Source organism: Gymnodraco acuticeps, unplaced genomic scaffold (assembly GCF_902827175.1).
Source record: "Gymnodraco acuticeps unplaced genomic scaffold, fGymAcu1.1, whole genome shotgun sequence".
Classification (NCBI taxonomy): domain Eukaryota; kingdom Metazoa; phylum Chordata; class Actinopteri; order Perciformes; family Bathydraconidae; genus Gymnodraco; species Gymnodraco acuticeps.
Genome location: NW_022991584.1, coordinates 627808 through 647213, shown reverse-complemented (window position 1 = coordinate 647213; position 19406 = coordinate 627808). Strand labels below are relative to the sequence as shown.

The 19406-nt window shown below is 44.4% G+C and overlaps 1 protein-coding gene across 1 annotated transcript in view; it reads right to left on the bottom strand.

The window, feature by feature from the left end:
- The window catches only part of LOC117533758 (tyrosine-protein phosphatase non-receptor type 14-like), a 40314-nt gene that overhangs the window by 2356 nt on the left and 18552 nt on the right, over positions 1-19406 (bottom strand). Inside the window, exons 4-19 of the mRNA XM_034197670.1 lie at positions 12872-12969; positions 11851-11918; positions 11350-11420; positions 11168-11255; positions 10964-11052; positions 10714-10801; positions 10320-10402; positions 10056-10116; positions 9390-9468; positions 7820-8289; positions 6456-7730; positions 4788-4928; positions 3448-3666; positions 1350-1478; positions 920-1154; positions 55-218 (exon numbers count right to left, since the gene is read on the bottom strand). Coding sequence (XP_034053561.1) covers positions 55-218; positions 920-1154; positions 1350-1478; positions 3448-3666; positions 4788-4928; positions 6456-7730; positions 7820-8289; positions 9390-9468; positions 10056-10116; positions 10320-10402; positions 10714-10801; positions 10964-11052; positions 11168-11255; positions 11350-11420; positions 11851-11918; positions 12872-12969 — 3358 coding nt within the window. The remainder of the gene's footprint in view (positions 1-54; positions 219-919; positions 1155-1349; positions 1479-3447; positions 3667-4787; positions 4929-6455; positions 7731-7819; positions 8290-9389; positions 9469-10055; positions 10117-10319; positions 10403-10713; positions 10802-10963; positions 11053-11167; positions 11256-11349; positions 11421-11850; positions 11919-12871; positions 12970-19406) is intronic.

Here is a 19406-nt window from a genome sequence, read left to right as displayed (position 1 = left end):
TAATTGACAAAACCTTTCTAACACAAGATGTTGAGTCCCAGAAAGTGCACTCACCTCATTGTGCTCCAGGCAGCTGATCATGAGCTCAGTGAGGATGACCACTCCGGTGCGACCCACCCCGGCACTGCAGTGGACCACCACAGGGGGGTTGAGGCTCTTTGAGGTGTCCAGCATGGAGTTGGTGTGCCTCCTTACAGACTGGATCTCCTCTAGGTAGGCTGTAGAGAGATTTTGTTTAATCAGAATCAGAAACGGGTTTATTACCAGGTAGGTTCACACGTACGAGGAATTTGACTAAGTGTCGTGGTGCATACATAAAAGTAATAAAAAACAAAAATGTAAAAAAATTAACACTGATAGCGAACTATATTAAGAATACTGTAATAAAAAATATAGTGAGATATCAATAAAATAAAGCAATAATTTACATTGAAATAGAATGCAATAAATGATAGAATATAAAATATGTGCAGTAAGCAATATTGTCAACATTGTGTGTATGGGTTGCTTTGTTGCTCCCATGCTGCTTCTAAAGGAAACACATTTATACACTGCACTGTCCTTTTGGAGAGGGTAAGTTTAACTCAGTTTTAAAATCTGCAGTAAGGGAAGAAGCTAGCGTGACTAATAAAAGGTAAAACCACGAATTACAGTTTTTTGACCTCTTGGTTTTTGTATGGATTAGATGTTCTGGTAGTTTTACCCCCTGCTATCAGTCTTCATGCTAGGCTGCTAACTGCCTGCTGGCTCTAGCTACTTTTTCACAACATTAATGACTGTAATATCTCTTTTCAAGAAAGTACATTTCACAAAATGTCCTAGAGCAATAAAGGCATTTAGATTGTTTTTCACTTCTTGGTAAGTCGTAATAAAAGGTACATTCACACAGACTGAGGATGATGATAATGAAGACACTCACAGAGGAATCCCTGGACATATTCGGGACAGCCCTGCTCAGGCCAGTCAGTGTACTGCAGGTGCCAGACCGTCCTCTCCTGGCCGGAGAGCAGGTGTTTGACCTTTAACCCCGTGGTGGCGTAGCAGCCCGAGTCCGTGCGGAATTTTGTGGTCACCTTGAATTTACCATGAGTGGCCGAGTTGTGTTTGGAGCCCAGTTTTGGCCAGTAGCGGTGACTCTTGGGCCTGCCACCCTCCTGGACGGAACAATGGGTGAAGATTGGGGAAAAAGAGAAGAAGGGGATGATTCTCATGACACTTAAACATTAAAACAGAAACACAGTTACACACTCTCACTGTTATCCTATGTCTCACACAAAAAGACACCAGCTGTTGGCGGGTGAAAAATATCCACACCCACATGCCATGTGTGGGCATATTTGTGTATGTACCTCCTCGGCAGTAACCATGGCGATGACGTTGACCCCCTGCTCCCACACCATCTGCCAGAAATCGGCACAGGTGTTGGCTAACGGGCCCTGAGTGGCGATGTAGTGCCACTCCTCCCCTCTGATCATCACCTGGGAAAACACACACACAAATAAAGAATCAATTAGTGTTCTGTTGCGCATGGAGAACACAGCGACAGTAGCAAGGTGATTATTTGTATTATCGACTAATCTACTGATGGTTTCTTGATTCATTAATTAATGATGATTCCAGTTTCTCAAAATCTGTAATGGTGGCCGTGAATATATCTGGTTTTGTCCATCCTAAACCCAAAAATACTCAGTTAAATGTGAAATCCCTTACTCGAAATGTGTTAACTTTAAATAAAAAATTACATAAAAAATGTATAACAAAGTAGTTGGCATTTATTTTTCCGTCGAACAACTAATCAATTAATCAGCTATTTGTTGCATCTCTTTACTGCAATGTGAACAATAATCAACCTACATATGGGTAAACAAGCTAACCTGCTTATTAAAAAAACCACATTTTAATTTAATAAAAGCTCACATTTAAGCCAGAAATTAGTAAATTAAAACGTTCAAATATAGATGTTAAAAGCGTATTTACACAGCTTGACAGTACCACCACTGGAGGGCAGTATAAACATAATTTCCCACCACAGACTGAGTCTTTTCTCTCATTTCTAAAACCCTCTTCTTTAGCTTTCCTTTGGTCTCCTTCATTAATAATCACAAGGCAACACACAGCATCTTCAATACAGCCCGACCACAGAGGGCCATTACATAATGAGCATGTCCCGGCTAATTCCTCAGGCCACCTTGTGACTGTAAACACTGTATTAGGAGGTGGATGGGGAATAAACAAGGCCCTTTGTTCTGTGGCAGTTACCTTAAATGACGGGAGAAAGTAAGAGGGTTACACGGTGATAGGCAGCGACTCAGTGCTGCTCTGGTGAAATGCAAAGTCATGCAGACACACGAGCTTGTGGCACACACTGTTTGCAACTAAGCATGAATAGAGGGCTAGTGAGAGCAGCTCAGGTTGACTTAAGAGGGTTTGGAGTTTGGACCACATTCTTTGGGAATTCCACAAGCTCTCGGAGAGCTTAAAAAGGCCCAAACAGCCTTCGACAGATGCCTTTCATCCTTTCCTCCAAACCCTTCGCCGCTTAGGAATGACCACAACAAAGACGAGCAGGGAGCTCAATGTGTTGTCGAGTTTATGCTCTGCGTTTCAATTTGTGGTGTATGGTGTGGGTGTTGCTAAGCACTTTGAGACTAATTGTGCAGCCGAATACATGAACTTGGATCTTATAAAACACTTGTTGAAATATGGCTATTTTAAAAGTCAATATTATTATTTTCCTCTATACTAGCTCACACAGAAACCTGACAGATGATAAAGTCTAATGTCTAATTATTTTTGTATTTACTTTTTAATATTTACTTGCACTATGTTTGTCTGTTTTTCTGTATTATTGTGTTGCACTGTTGGAGAAGCCTGTGAGCTAAGATTTTCATCGACATAACTACTCTGTAGCTATGTTCGTATGACAAATAAAGAACCTTGAACCTTGAACCCTAATGTAAAATCCAGGCTGTCATTTTGAAGCAGTTAGCATTCAATGGAGTATGATGTTATCTTTCTAAAGAGGCATTTTTTTTACAGTTGTTATATTCGTTCATAACATTTTTCACAAATTAACAAAACAAATATTACTCTTGGCTAAGGAGAAAACGTTTATCGTTTAAAGCAACTGGGTGAATTTATCAAGACACAAGTGAAGGATGTGACAAAGAAAGAACTGTAACTTTCTCATTTAACTGTTGTGAGGTCTGACTGGCGCTGGTTTATCTATGAACCAACTAATGATCAAATGTTTGCTTTACAGATTTAGCTACTTAAGCTAAATAAACAATGTTCCTGAAAAATGTATTGCCACAAAAGGCTTGTTTTTCTTGGCTCATGAGAAAGCTTACATTTTGGTATGGTCTATGAATAATAAAACTACAAGTCTGATCTATAATCATCCTTTCAAATTCCCTTTTTCATTAGCCCGTGGCTTCTCGAGCGCACCTTGATATGCGAGGCGTTGATGTAGCCCGTGTTGTTCTCCTTGTTTGGCACCAGCTCGACTCGATTCTCCTCGTAGGGGACGACGTCACGGAAACGGTTGCGCTCCGTGTTTTCGGGCAGAGTTGCCGTGGTGAGCACACAGTCTGTCCTCTTCTTGGGCACCTGCTCATACTCAGTGAAGACCCGCTCCTCTTCCAGCTTCAACTCCAAGGTCTTACACTGCAGAGACGGGGAGAGAAAGAGAGAAAGGAGAGGGTGTTAGTCATTCAGAGGTTTCTCTTTCAGTCCCCGAGGGGCTTTTATCCATTTACATTCCACCATACTAAAGACTATTCAGACCAGAAATCTCATTATAATACACTTTTATAAACGTTCGTCACCGCTCACTGGCTATAATATCAAAGAACTCAAAGCATGTATAATGCATCAACGCAGCTGTAAAAGAGCAGAGTGTGCAGCGTTGGTATTCATCCTGATAGGGACATGTTTATTAGTCCAGTCGTGTTTGAGAGGGCAGCATCTCAGTCTCTCGCTCTTTTTCTATCACTCTTTCTGTGTGGCTCGCTCTCTCTCGGGTCACATTCTTAACATACCACCGGCCTAGAGGCGATAAGCACCACCATGCCACGCGTTCCACAGCCCACTTAGGGCTTGCCCCCGTTAGCTTAGCAACGGTCGGGACAAAGGCTGCGTTTCACACCTCCAGACTCCGAAGAGAGGCAACAGACAGCAATTGGAAAACAAAATGCATTAAACAGTGTGATCATCGGAGGCTCTTTTTGAGTTTCACAGCGACAACATTCATCTTAGTTCATCATTGCAACAGTTGGGGAGCCTGTAAGTTCCACAAAAGGTTCGACATGAATCCTCTTATCAGAACATTTATATTTGTTAAGACAGCTTTTTGGGCATTGAAGTTTATTGAATTATTATCTGAATAAAAAGAGTTGTAATCCAGAAAAGCAACAGTTGTATATTTATGGTGTGATTATATACGTTTATTAAGTCTCTGAGCAAGTGGGAGTAAAAAAGAGCTTCAACGGGCTTGTTTTCTAACTATTGTACCATAAAAGGATAATAATAAACCTACAATGTTCTCATTATAATACATCCCAGAAGGGTTAGCAAGAGTAACATTTACTGTCATTAAGTAGCAAGAAGAAAATGCGACCATAACAACATCATCTTTTGAAGTCGGCACTTACTGTATAACTGAAAAACAAACCAAAAGGTGCCATTCGCTAGATCTTTAAAAGTACTTCCTCTAACACAGATGAAACCATCGGAATATGAAAAACTCAAAGGGCGTTACACATATTTAGTAAGAGCAAACATCTTACCCGTTCGTCTGTAGCCGCTTTGGCCCCTTCTTCTGCAGGACTCTCGGGGACAGGCATTCGGGCCACGTAGAGGCCGTTGAGGGCGGCCATCATCAGCGGCCTCTTCATGGAGTCCACGGACATCTTCTGTCTTTCCAGCGTCTTCAGGAGAGAGGAAAATCCCGGTGTCATGGTTACAGGCATCGGCAGCATTGCAAGACTGACTGACCTGCGCTGGCTTCAAATGAGTGAGCGTACACATGTGAGTGCGTAAAGTAGGTGGGGAGAATTTTATGTGCTAACGAGAGTGTGTGTGTGTGTGTGTGTGTGTGTGTGTGTGTGTGTGTGTGTGTGTGTGTGTGTGTGTGTGTGTGTGTGTGTGTGTGTGTGTGTGTGTGTGTGTGTGTGTGTGTGTGTGTGTGTGTGTGTGTGTGTGTGTGTGTGTGTGTGTGTGTGTGTGTGTGTCCTGTTTGTAGGGCAAACCTGGCCGTACCAATCCCCTGATATTCTGACCAAAGGTGTAAACAGAAATGTAAAGCCCATTAAGAGCAGACTTGCAACTTCTTATCCATTTGACTTCGACCTCAACTCAACTCCTATCCTTGTTTTGTCCTTCTTCGAAAATACGTGTCATTCTTTCAGTTCTTAGTTTTTTCCCACCTACCTCTTCAGCTTCCTTTTCTTCACAGAACACACGCTTCCTCTGTCACCCTGTCTTCTTTCCTCTCTACCACGCTAGCCAAACTCTGACCCACATTGAGCGGTCCCTCCTTCCTCCGAGGATTACCTCTCCTAATCTCTGATGCTATTAAACCTCCAGGACAGCTCCACCTCTTTCATTCCCTGTGGGACAGTCAAAACAACAGCTTGGGGGTCACTGGGGGTGCCCTCTAGGTATGAGATAAAACCGTTGAGGGATAAAAGCTTTGGACTTCAGGATTGAGGGAACATTTTGTTGATTTACACTATAAACAGCGGCCACAACAAGTAACTTTTGAACAAGACAGGTTTATGGCGATTATATTTTTTAATTTATACCTGAACTCGCTGCTGTGTCAAATGTTTGTGCCGTAAAAGAGAGCCGGCATACACAAGAACAGCCAACACAAAGAGTAATCTGAGGGATTTATAGGGTTTTAGCTGCCTGGGGAGACTCAGAGCCTAGTGCTACTCTCTCAGGTGCTGAACCCCGGATTACTGCTAATCAGGAGCTATGGAACTAGCTAGCAAAACAACAGACTGAAAGACTGTGGCAATATGGTGGTGTTTTTATTTTGCCTAGTACAGGATAATGTGCTGCATTGAAGTTTGGGTTGATTAACTTTTATTCAACATCTTGTTTAACGATTGGGTACACTAATATACAACAATATAAACCCTGTTTTTGCTGCTTTGTATATGCTGGAATCTATTTAATGCTTAAATACTGTAATACTTTTGGCAATAAACCTGAAATATTTTCTGTAGATTGCTAAAGTATACAATTTAAAATGATGAAATACAGGGAAAAGCAGCAAATCTTCACATCTGAAAAATTGAAAGCCTCAATAAGTGCTGGTTTTGCGATTGTCAACATTGATGTGAAGTCAATGTTGATCAATTCATAATTTCAGCACTGAAAAATAGCATGTGTTTATAAAAATATGTTGGCACAGTTGTAGAAGATAAACAGTGTAAAGATTGTCTTACCCTCTGAGCGATTTCCCTCTCCACGATGCTGTCTTCCAGAGAGAACATCTCCGACACCGGCCTCTCTTTGACCGGCTCCTTCCTCACTCTCTCCTTCACACTAGTTAGGTCCGGTTCTGAAATGGAGGGACCTAAAACTGCCCCATTCACCCCACCTTGGTCCCCTCGGGTTAGTGTCCCACCAGCAGATGGACCACCTCCACCACCTCCAGGTCCCCCACCCCCTGGGTTCTGCCCGGCTTTGAGTGCCCGACCCTGGGCTTGGTTTGGGTCCATGTGTCCCTGGTTGCTATGCGGGCCTGGATTGTGGTTGTGGTGGTGAGTGTGATTGTGGTTGCGGATTTGAACATTGCTCGCAGGTCTAGGAGGACCAGGGTACTCCGGAGGGGGTTTGTTTGGCAGCTTGGCCAGAGCAGCCTGGAGCTGAGCGCTAATGCCCTCGTTGAGACCAGGAATTTGAACGTCCAACTCAGGCCTCTCCTCTTCCTCTTCCTCCTCTTCTTCACTCTCACTACTGTGTATGAGCATGGTAGCATTGGAGAGAGTCTTTTGATGCTGGTAGGCCACAGACTCAGGTGGCGCGACAGAAACCTCAGAGGCTTTCTGGACAGGCATCTGCATGGGCAACTCCTGTGGCTGCTGAGGATGAGTCTGGGGTTGTTGCTGAGGGGTTTGGGGCTGAGGCTGAGGTGGCATCACATGTTCTCTGAGAGTGTTCCTCCGATGAAGGGGAGCATTCATACCTTTCATCACAAGGCCATCCATCCCTCCACCTCCTCTCATGCTGCTGATCACCTCCATGCTGTGTCTCTTGCCCAGGGTGGAGCGGTGCTTAGCAGCTGCCGTTAACGGTTCACTTACCTCCTGCAGGGACTGGTGCACCACGGCCGAGCTGTCCGGTTGGAAGGTCTTGACCGACAGCTGCACCATGCGGGTCACCAGCTCTGGACTGCTGCCCCCGATACAGCGGTGACGGTGGCTGGCCAGGTCCGGGGTGCTGGTGGCCGGGCGGAAGGAGCTGGAAGGGTAGGGTGGAGGAGGGCGCGTCATGTGGTTTCTCAGCACGTTCGCTGTAACTGCATAGCTTCCCACGTTCCCCTGTTGTTTGGTATTCGCCAGCTCAGGTGTGCTGACAGTGTGAGAGATGGAGTTTCCTACACCTCCACCCACACCACCGCCTCCCCCTCCATTAACGCAGGGGGAATGACAGGGGCCCTGACTGGTGGCTGGTCCTCCCTGATGAGGGCCATGGGACACTGGCTTACTGTAGCTGATCTGCAAGGTGAACATTCATGGAGAAACTGTGTGAGATGTAGATATGAACACCAAATGTAACAAACACAGAGCATCCACATGAACTGTACCTGTGGTGCGTAAGGTCCCGGGCTGGGCCCCAGGCCATGATAAGGGCTCCTCTCCCTCATCTCTGGCTGGCTATACACCAGAGCCTCAGGCTGGCTGTAAGCACACGCATTGCTGATGTTCAGGCTTCGTAGCGATTGGCTGTGGAGGTCATGGTGAGCGGGGAGCATGCGTCGCTTCTGCCGCATGACAGCATCGTACTCGGGCGTGGGCCGGTAGGACGGAGCGATGATGGCGCTGTGGCGGTGACTGGGGATGTAGTCAGGGCGCATGAGCTCGCTGCCGGGGATGCTGAGGTTGGAGGACATGGGCGAGGGGGGGACAAAAGTCTGGGAGTGATTGAGGGAGCTCAGGCTGGGGCTGCTGTACATGCTCCCATTGGGCACGGTACCATTTCGGAAAGGAAATTCCGCCGGGCAGCGATCCAGACTAGTCTCTGACTTGTAGTAGGCTTCGTCATGGAAGATGCTGTCTAAAGATCAAAAGAGAAAGACATTTTATAATTTGTTATATATCTTTTTTATAAATCTCAAACCAAGTTAGTGAAGTTGTTAGCTTCAGTACATAAACAATACAACAACTTAAAGATCATGGACCGACAAATTCATAGATAAATTAATGAAATTCATTAAATCTGACGAAATTACATATAAGGACTTAAACCAGGATTAAATGACATGATATGGACTACATTTCTGAAGTTCTGAAAACCCGATTATTTCAAAGTTGAGCATATTTAAATTGGGTTTGGCGTTGGGTTTGATGTATCAAATTGGGTATTGTTTGGGTGTGGTTGCACTGCAGCACCAACAACCTTTGTAAGAAATCTGAAGATTTGATGCCCTTAGTTGACCAACTTGAGAGGGAAAGCTTAGAAATATTTTATTCCCACCATTATGAAGGAGACAGTGGTATGCATGTCATTCCTCTTTACTCAACAAATAGAGCATTCTCTCATGTGAAACTATCTCAAGCCCACAAGCAGGCAGACAGACATAATCTCAAGCCTGAGGTCACACTACAGAATGATCTCACACCCACACATAGTAGCACACCCTGGATATTTTTCCACTCGCTCTGTTTTACTGACAAACCGACAAGAAGGAAGCTCTTCGGATTAAAAGGCAGACTGAGTGTGTGAACAAGTCAATGAAAGAGTGAAGCACAAAATGAGGTCATCGCTCTGCACCCCAAACGTTGGGCTCTAATTGGCTGGGAGATTGTTCAAATATAAATGGGCTGTGAGTCACACCGAGCCTCATGGGAAAGACACAATTAGCTCCATTCAACGGCTTCAATCACCAGGAAGGATCCAATCTTAACTCACATTGTGGTCAAAGCAGGGGGCCGGAGGGTTTGAAACTTACTCTACTGAAGCTGTTTCTGTGTGTGTGTGTGTGTGTGTGTGTGTGTGTGTGTGTGTGTGTGTGTGTGTGTGTGTGTGTGTGTGTGTGTGTGTGTGTGTGTGTGTGTGTGTGTGTGTGTGTGTGTGTGTGTGTGTGTGTGTGTGTGTGTGTGTGTGTGTGTGTGTGTGTGTGTGTGTGTGTGTGCGCGCGTGCGTTTTACACATACCTTGAGAGCTCTGTGTGTCCTGATGATGCTCTCCATACTGGGAATGCATTGACTGGAAGTTGCAGGACTGGGGCCGCGGCTGAATAAAGTAACACATTAAATGCAATTAAGGAGAAGCAATTATTTGTAATGCTCCATTAAGCAATGGACATTATCATTATCTACAAATATTGGAGCAGCCATTAAATGAGTCACACTGCAATATATCCTAACTCAACAGGTGAAAGATCAACTCTATGGCCGTGGAGTTGTCCTTCAGCGATGCCTGTGGTTCTCGAGACTGACAACAGAGTGCTGGAGAGGATTGAATGAACAGCTATTGAGCCACATTTAGCCAAGCCATTGTCTGGCCAGCAGGGAGGGAGTCGCACAAATCACTGCCTTCATTGTCGCACCGGAAATCACACCAAGTAACACCCTTGCAAACTTTCCAACAACACCCACCACACCACCAACGCACGTTCAAACTGAGGCTCCATGGCACAATTAAGTGCCGCCCTGAGTGGGAGAGCAGTCAAATCTCAAACCACAGCCGTTTCTGTCTTCCCTCTTAAATTGGCCGTCTGTCCTCCGACTTTTGGTCTCATTTATACACTGTGTCAAACCACTGAGTAATAACCAATGAAAATGAACCACAACAAAGCATGCAAGTGCTGCAGACGGTACCAGAGAGAGGCGGTGGGTCCAGGTGGTTCTCCTCCTGATTTGCGCAGGTGAGTGAGTCGGCCTTAAGAGACACAAACGTTGAAGATTATTTACAAACTGAAAGAACCATTAACTCTGTATCACCAGTTCAAGATAATACAATTTGTTTTGGTATTTCATTCTTTTACATAGCCTTCAAAAGGTTAATAAACTCTAGATATTAAACAACAGATGTAACTGGATTTATAAGTGTTGTAACGGCCTTCAGCTGGCCTCGGGACTCACTCTGCACAGATCTTGTTCTGTTTATAGAATTTGTGTCTGGCCGTAAAAAGACGAGCGATGTACTTGGCCATTTCCATATCCTCCTGCAGATACAAACACAGAGACAAAAACATTAATATTTTTAAATTAACACAGCGGTTGTATTTATGGAAAATAAAGAGCCGGTATTTGTCAGTGTGCAAGGATATCTGGGAATGTGATTTCTTTGTTTAACTTCCCACTAGAAACCTTGTATAAAGCCTCTGTGTGTGTGTGTGTGTGTGTGTGTGTGTGTGTGTGTGTGTGTGTGTGTGTGTGTGTGTGTGTGTGTGTGTGTGTGTGTGTGTGTGTGTGGGTGTGTGTGTGTGTGTGTGTGTGTGTGTGTTTTGAGAGCACCTACAGACTAAACACTCACCATGTGAAAAATGATGGTGTCGTCTTTGCTTGTTATCTCCACTGTGATGGCTGACTTGTTGTGCGCTATGGTACCAATGTCCTTCCACCTGTCATACACAAGGAAACACAAACAAATGCACACAAGGATGAATTTTCCCACACAAACTTCAAAAACATTCTTATTTATTTCTTTATTGTTATTAGCCCTACTACCTCATGATCAAGGATAGGGTCAGAAATAGATAAATATGATGGAGTGGGGGGCTTACTTGTGGAGCATGATGGATCGGCCATTTCTGTGTTTGACAAACACCCCAATGAAAGACACACCGATGAAAATATCGTTGGTGTAGTTGTCCTGTGAAAGAAGAGTGAAAATAATAAGGACAAAGAAAACTCTTCTCAAAATCAGAGAAACAGGCTCCTCTGTAGAGGTGTGTGTGTGTCTGTGTGGGAGGATGGGTTTTATCTACCTTAGCCGGAAAGCTCTCCTGCCCAAAGCCGTCCAGTTTCTCCACCTCTTTGATGTACAGAAGCTCTGCTTCAGCAGTCTGCATTCGACTGGAAAGTACACACATTAAACATCTGGTACTTAGACAATCCTTTTCCTCTCTTTTTTTCACAAATGTACAAAAAACATAAAATTAAGCTTTACCAGCGACTCTTGTGCTCGTTAGCGACTTTTTGGGTCCACTCCTCAAGCACCTCATCTCCATTAGGCCAGTTCTGAGAGAAAAGGGATCACATCATTAATCAAAAAAGAATTAGGAGAAAAAGAGGAGCATAAGAAAAGTAACAGTTGATGAATGATTATTTACATAAAGATGGGAAGGTTAAGAAAGAGTTCAAGCATTTACTAAAGCATTGTCACTTTCTCCACCTGTCAAATGCTTTTGCAGCTAAACTGTAGTCAGTTGGTGCAGTTGTCCTGTGTTCAGTTTGAACATCGGTAGCTGTGCGATGTAACATAGTGTTCAGTTTGTATCCACTAGATCTTTATCTCACTCAGATTCTTGTTGCCAGTGTTCTGACTGTCAATCAGGTATGCAGAGGGAGGGGGTAAAGAGGTGACACAAGAATGTGTGCCTTTAGGCAACACACACAGACTCGCAAAGAAACACACAAGTATTTTAACAGTGAAGGTTTGAGAACTCACCACAGGGAAGAGCACGTACTCCCTGAGGAAGTCCTGGGACATGAACTGAGTGAAGTCTCCAAAGTCCGCTAGAAAATACAAACACATGTGTACAATTTACAAAAATCACATAACTGTACATAGAATGTATTGCCTTTTGTTGTATTCATGGATTTTTTAAGACTTTACAAACTGAAAACAGGAGGGACAACAGATTGTAATAACAGACTATGCATTAGCAATTATAAATATATTTGTACATGATTTTGTTGGTCTTCATTTTAAAAGTTGTATCTACATTGTTCATAAGATGAGGTTAAACCTCATTTATTAAAAAAAGTGTGACAAAAATAATTTCCACATCACACCAGTTATGTGTTTACCTGCACACCGTCTCCATTGCCAGATAGGGCCTGTGAGGGCATCCTAAGTAGTGTTCTGCTGTCTGTCGGATAAAAGTAATTGTAGCGGAGGAACCTAACCTCCCGCCAGATAAGTGTCTTCCTGATGCTACGAAGGCTAACCTTGGAACTAGCGATAAGCTAACTGTCTGTTTACATTCCCCCTGAGACACAGACAGCACCCAGGAACAAGACCGAGGAGATGGAGTGTATGAGTGTGTGTGTGTGTGTGTGTGTGTGTGTGTGTGTGTGTGTGTGTGTGTGTGTGTGTGTGTGTGTGTGTGTGTGTGTGTGTGTGTGTGTGTGTGTGTGTGTGTGTGTGTGTGTGTGTGTGTGTGTGTGTTGACTGATACCATAGGAACTCAAGTGGACTGGGCTCTCCCAGTGGTATGCAGCCATATTAGGTAGTGAAGTCGAGATGACCTGAGAAAGTGTGAGTTTGTGCTCACTCTTTCTCTCTTATGCTGCCTGTCTCCCTCTGGTAGATTATTCACATGAGATGTTTGTTCATGCATATGTATATGTGGGTGTGTGTGTGTGTGTGTGTGTGTGTGTGTGTGTGTGTGTGTGTGTGTGTGTGTGTGTGTGTGTGTGTGTGTGTGTGTGTGTGTGTGTGTGTGTGTGTGTGTGTGTGTGTTCACCTTGTACTGCTAGGCCAGCTAGCCTGATCCCCTGCTCTACTGTGCAGTGGAGGCGTCCGTCCAACACTGCCTTTTTCACCTGCAGGTAATACTGATACCTAGAGAAAGCGAGAAGGGAATAAGGAACAGAAGAAAAGAAAAGAAAGAAATATGTGTTCAGATGAGGTGCTGTAGATTGACACTGATAGCCACACTAGCAGCTACTAATATCTGTCTGTTAGATGGTCCATCACTACGATCCAGACTAAAATGTAAACAATTATTGAATGGTTTGCAATTAATGGTTTCACAGACATTCGTGGTACCCAGTAGATAAATCCTGAGGACTTTTTATTTCCTGTTTTTTTCTTTAATAGCACCATGGTGTCGACAATTTTGTTCGGTAGAGAACGTGTTAGCATTCTGAGATTTGGCTGTGCCTGAGCAAATCCTTCACAAAGCTGCTGGCATGACTGTATACTCTTCAGTCTTTTCTCAGATGGCATACCCCAGCCTGTCTACCCGCTCAAATCTACGAAAAACCCCTAACCCTGACATAGTGGGTGGTAGAATGAGCACTGTTATAAGCCTTCAGGAACTCGGGAGAATTTGGTTAGTGGTTAATGTTATTTTTCCAACTGGCCACACTGTCTCTGAACACCACTTTTATAAAATCAAGCTGGAAAACATGATGGGTTTCAGTTCAACTCATCGATCCAAGGAAAGTAAGAAGAGCTGTGCTTAAGGCGTCGCACATTAGCAATTGAATGTTTGCAAATAGACACCACAGAGAGACATTTTCTTCTGGTCAACAGAAAGTATGCGTCAAGACAGTATTGGCAATAATATTAGCTGTTTAAAACAATGCCAGAGAAGCCTGTTGCAGAATCCAAGAGAGGAATGAGTGAATCACCTTCATGTGAAATACCAGTGACTCATTTCTGACTTAAGAGGAATGCCAAATTTATACCAGTAAGGGATAAGTAATAGGTATTTTATAGGTCTTTCAGTTTCCAGCTAACAGTGAGTGTGTTACATGGAGCTGACACCAATAGGGCCCGAGTTTAATTTTAGGTAGGACCAAAACAAGCAGGACAAAGTGGGAGTATTATTATTGCTGTGCGAATGTGAGGCAAACTGGGGACTCTGCACTGTGGTTTTGGGCAGTGGTGGTTTTGCCAAGTGTAAGCTGATATGATGACACAGTTCAGATTGTTGGGCCTTAAAATAATGTGGTTTAAAAGTCCCAAAACCAGGAGGCTGAAATACACCGAGCTCCTCGAGTTTCTGAGCTCCTTTTGTCCACTCTTAGCCACAGTCCAACTGGATGTGTGTCTTTTGAAGAATGGAGCGGCCACACAGGAGGAAATACAGAATTGTCAGGGTGACCGGGCTCAGCTGCGTAAAAACTTGCACACCGTTTCCTGTTTGTTGCCATGGTGACCACTGGCTGAGTCTTTCCAATGTGGGCTGTGAGACACCTTTTCTGATGTACACACACACACACACACACACACACACACACACACACACACACACACACACACAGTCAGAAAGAGCTGTGAGTGTTAGCGCATGTCAGTCCATGCCAGAGTACACAAACCTCTATGTGGGAACCACTGAGCAAGACATGCTTAGTCATTCACTCAAACACTCATACTTTTATAATCCCTCAATTCTCAAAAATGTTATACTCCTCTGTCGTCTCAATTGTAACAGCAGCTCTCACCAGTCATGCACTATTTAGCTAAACTATTAATCTTATTTTCAGAGTTTCATGGCCTCCATTATGTTCTTTACATCTTTCATGTTCATATTCACATTCTCTCCTCCTCTACTTCTTCCTTTCTTTTTTGAGCTCCACTCAGCATACTCCCAGGCCTATAATCTGACCCCGCCCTCCTCCCTCACCCTGTCATTACACCCGTTGGCTAAACTGCCATTCCGTTCCCGTGGCAACCCCCTAATTAGCCAACCCCAACCGCTGCGGCTGCAGCGAGGGAGGAGCCTGATGTGGTGTGGATAGTGAAGAGGGGGGGGGGGATCACGCAAGGCACAAAACCCTTCAAATGATTGTGGACTTTGTTTTTACAAACTCTCCATGTTTTCCAAGCGTTCTCCATATGGGGTATGTTGAGGTTGACAGTGGTTGGTTCTCATTCTGAGGTTCAATAGCAAAAATGTAATGGTGTTTATATATAAACGCAAGGCCAGCGGTGGGGAGGAGGATGTTAAACTGTTTGGAATAACTATGCGAGAGCTTAAGGTAGTAAAGAGTTCTCGTCATGACAGAGCCCACTTTACACAAAAAACACAACTCCACACAAAGGCATCAACCGAGTAAGCAAGTAGTAGTCTACAGCAGAGCGTAGTTTAATCACATGGCCCTCCTCGATCCCACTAGGAGGAAGTAGAAAAAGTGTATGAGAATGTAATCTTGGTGAATAATATATCCTTTAAATTCAGAGTCTTCAAAAGAGTAGACACATCTTGTAAGCCAAAGTGTCCATAAAGACATACCTATGATGGTAGACACCTGGCATGCATGTCAGAATGACATAATGATGCTGTAATAACAGGTGGATGTAGACGTAGACATGAGGTAAAGCTTTCCCCACTGGAAGTTACTTGTGACTTCCACCATGGCAGAGTGCTCTGCTGGCACCCGGCAGCCACACAGGCACAAAGGACCCTTTATATGCCCACGCATGTTTGAGTCCCGCTCAAGACATGCTGCCAGATGTCCAAGTGGCCCGGACAACAAGCCTGCGAGCATATGTGCATGCATGCATGAATGTGTGTGTACATATGCTTCAACCCCTCCTCCTCCCCCTCTACCTCTGCAGTGGTATGACCCTGTCAACCCCCTCAACCCTGGATGGGTCCAGACAGCTTGTGTGGGAGGCAGGAGGATTTCACTTTGAAATGTGTTGAATCAGCAAGGGGCACAACAGAGTACAGCTGTGTGTGTGTGTGTGTGTGTGTGTGTGTGTGTGTATGTGTGTGTGTGTGTGTGTGTGTGTGTGTGTGTGTGTGTGTGTGTGTGTGTGTGTGTGTGTGTGTGTGTGTGTGTGTGTGTGTGTGTGTGTGTGTGTGTGTGTGTGTGTGTGTGTGTGTGTGTGTGTGTGTGTGTGTGTGTGTGTGTGTGTGTGTGTGTGTGTGTGTGTGTGTGTGTGTGATAAATAGCTGAACAATGCTAGGATTTCAAGGCTGTTGGTGCTGTTAGCCTTGGGGGCTGCTGAGGCCAGCTGGTCTCGCTCCGGTCAACAGCTCTCTGTTTAGGTTCCTCACTTTCTCTCTCCGGGCCACTTTGCCCCTCCTTCATATCACTGGAACAGAAGGAACAGAAGGCTTCAACCACACACACCGGCTACAAGATGTGTGTGGGGTAAAATGGATGAAATCCAAAGAGGTAGGTAGTAAATAGTAGTTAGTGTGGGATTAGTGCAAGAAGCATTTCAGGGGTCAAACACGGTGCAACTGAGTCTGGGTGGAACACCCACCACACACACCAAAGCAGTCAAAACAATGTGGTTATGACCAGTAATGCGAGTATGGCATTACTCTGATTTATATGTTTACATGAGTTTTCCTAGAGGAGTATTCTGGCTACAAATGTAGCCTTCAGATTCTGTTACAGAGTCAAAGTTCATCCAGCGCGCAACTTCAAACCAAACTTCTGGTTCTTCTTGTGGCCATTTTGGTGTGAATATAGCAATAAAACCATGCTGGAAAAAGCCTTGTTTTCTATCAACTTTAACACCAGAGAGCATAAAGAATGTTTGGGGAGGAAAGCCACCTCAAAAACGGAGAGTTTGTTTGTATTTTATACTCTGTGTGAAGATGAGAAAAACAAGAGTGAAAAATCTTGCCAGCAAAAATATCTTGGCTATAAATTGTCATGCAATTGGATTAAAATATGTGTTGCAAAACAAGGTAAAAACTCTAATTATGTTTCTACAATTACATAATCTGACAATTACGTAGAACTCGACAAAAGTGTATCTTGCAGCTGTAACTGCAACTATGAGTATAATTGCAAAAACATAACAGAGAACAGTGTTTACACAGGCTCCAGCGTTCTTGCAGTACTGCCATAATTGCTTGATAATTGAATTATTTGTGTGAATATGCAGCCAGCAAGCACCCACACACACACACACACACACACACACACACACACACACACACACACACACACACACAAACAGACACACTCGCTTTAGCCCCCTGCTTTGGGTAATTTTCACAGCTGCATGGAGAGAGGAAGAGAGGAAAGAACCAACAGATGAATAGATGGAAGAGAGGGAGATCTAGTGTCAGGTTACACATCAGTCGAACACTGAACTTCAAAGACCTGACCACATTACAAAACCCACATTACTTTCTCATTAAATCTCATTTACTCTGAGGAGGCAACACTGTCCATCTGGTTTCTGGCAACAAGTTAACATGAATGTGTTTACAAAACCAAGTAATCTCTTGTTTTTTCACAATCTAAAAGCATTTGAAACCAATGGCCCAAATACTAGTTGGAAAAGAAACAGTCAAGGTCAGTAACAAAGTGTGATGTGAGATTTTCATGATAAAAGTAACCTTGCACTTCCCAAAAACAACATGTCCGCTAACTCCCACTCATTTATATGCTGACAAATATAGATGTATACGTTCCAGCAGTAACATCTGTAGACTCAGCATAAACCACATAAATACCAGGGTACAAACCCAAAGCCAAGTGTTGCAGCCAAACTTTTACTTTCTCTGTCCCCACTTGTCTTCCTCTTTGCCTCTGTCATTCCTTCACCAAATCCTACCCTTCCCCCCCACCATCAGACCAGGTGTGTAGGGAAAACAAAGATCTGCTTGACTGGTTGTGACCCAAATCAACCTTAACTCAATAAATGATCTACATTTCAGTCAGTTTTGATTGTTATCATTCCCCGATTTGATGTCCTCAAAGTACAGACAGTAGAAGAGCAAATTATGACTTTAAAGATGGGTTATCCTTTGATAAGGACTAGGTCATTAAAAGGTGTGTTTTGAACTTTATCAAAAAAGCTGTGAAGATTGTTTTCAACCTGATGTGAAGAAGAGGGGGCCAGGCTTTTAGAAAAGCTTGCCTCAGGGAGCATGTATGTTCTTACAATGTGCTGTATTCTGACTACCCCTCTGACCGGGCTGCAGCTGGCTTCTCACAGGATTATTGGGGGGAATATGCGAGGTGTGTGAGGTGAGTGGATGTGAGTATGTGCGTATGTGTGTGTTTTGTAAACCAGACACCCCCCCCCCACCCAACTCCCCTTTTACCCCCAGCACTTCTGCTGGGAGGAATGTGCGGTCCACCTCCTACGATGGACGGCTGTGCCAACATTCCTGACAAACACACACAAAAAAGAGAGAAAAATGGAGAGAGGGAAGAAGGACGAAGGGACGGAGAAAGAGAGTAAAAATGTGGGACTGAAGTGATGAGGAGATCTGCTCTTGATAAAAAGGAGTAGGGTTGACACTATGTAGAAGTAGTGTAAGAGAAAGAGAGGGGGCTTGAGCAAAAGAGGCAGCCATTGTTCTCACACACACACACACACACACACACACACACACACACACACACACACACACACACACACACACACACACACACACACACACACACACACACACACACACACACACACACACACACACACACACACACACACACACACACACACACCACACACACACACACACCACACACACACACACACACACACACACACACACACACACACACACACACACACACACACACACACACACACACACACACACACACACACACACACACACACACACACACACACACACACAGCAGGGGTTTCCTGGAATACCATCCCCTTACTAGAAGCAGATCCTGGTTTCTGTGTAACGAACCTGCAGAAACCCACACACTTCCATACCCACTTCCACACACACTTCCATACACACTTCCACACACACTTCCATACACACTTCCACACACACTTCCATACACACTTCCACACAGTGAGTATATGGGGCCGGTCACTGATACATGATGATTTAATTATTTTCTATGTAAGCCCTGAAACGGCATGTCCAGTCCTGCCTCCGTAAAAAAAACAGGAAATCCAACAGCGTAACACACTCTCACACACATTGTCGCACACACACAAACCTTATAGCTAACTGCAGTCTCACAACGTCAGGCCGTGACCTGCGATCGACCTTTCCCACATCCAGCGAGGCAGAAGCCGCAAATTCACCAGCTCCGTGCGAGGCAGACCTGCAGAGCGTGTGTGTCTGTGTGTGACTGTGAGAAGGAATCTGAGATGGCAGACTGTCCACTACACACTGACCCCTGGACGCCCTGTTCACAGCTAGCTAACGTGCTCCTTCACACTCTTTCTTACACACAGACACACACACACACTGCGGGTGATAATCAGTCGGAAATTACATCAGTCTCAGGCGGTCATGAGATTGACATCCACGCCTGTCACCACTTTTCTGCCCACTGTTTTCTTGAAGGTAACCAGCTAGCTTAGTAGGGAGATGA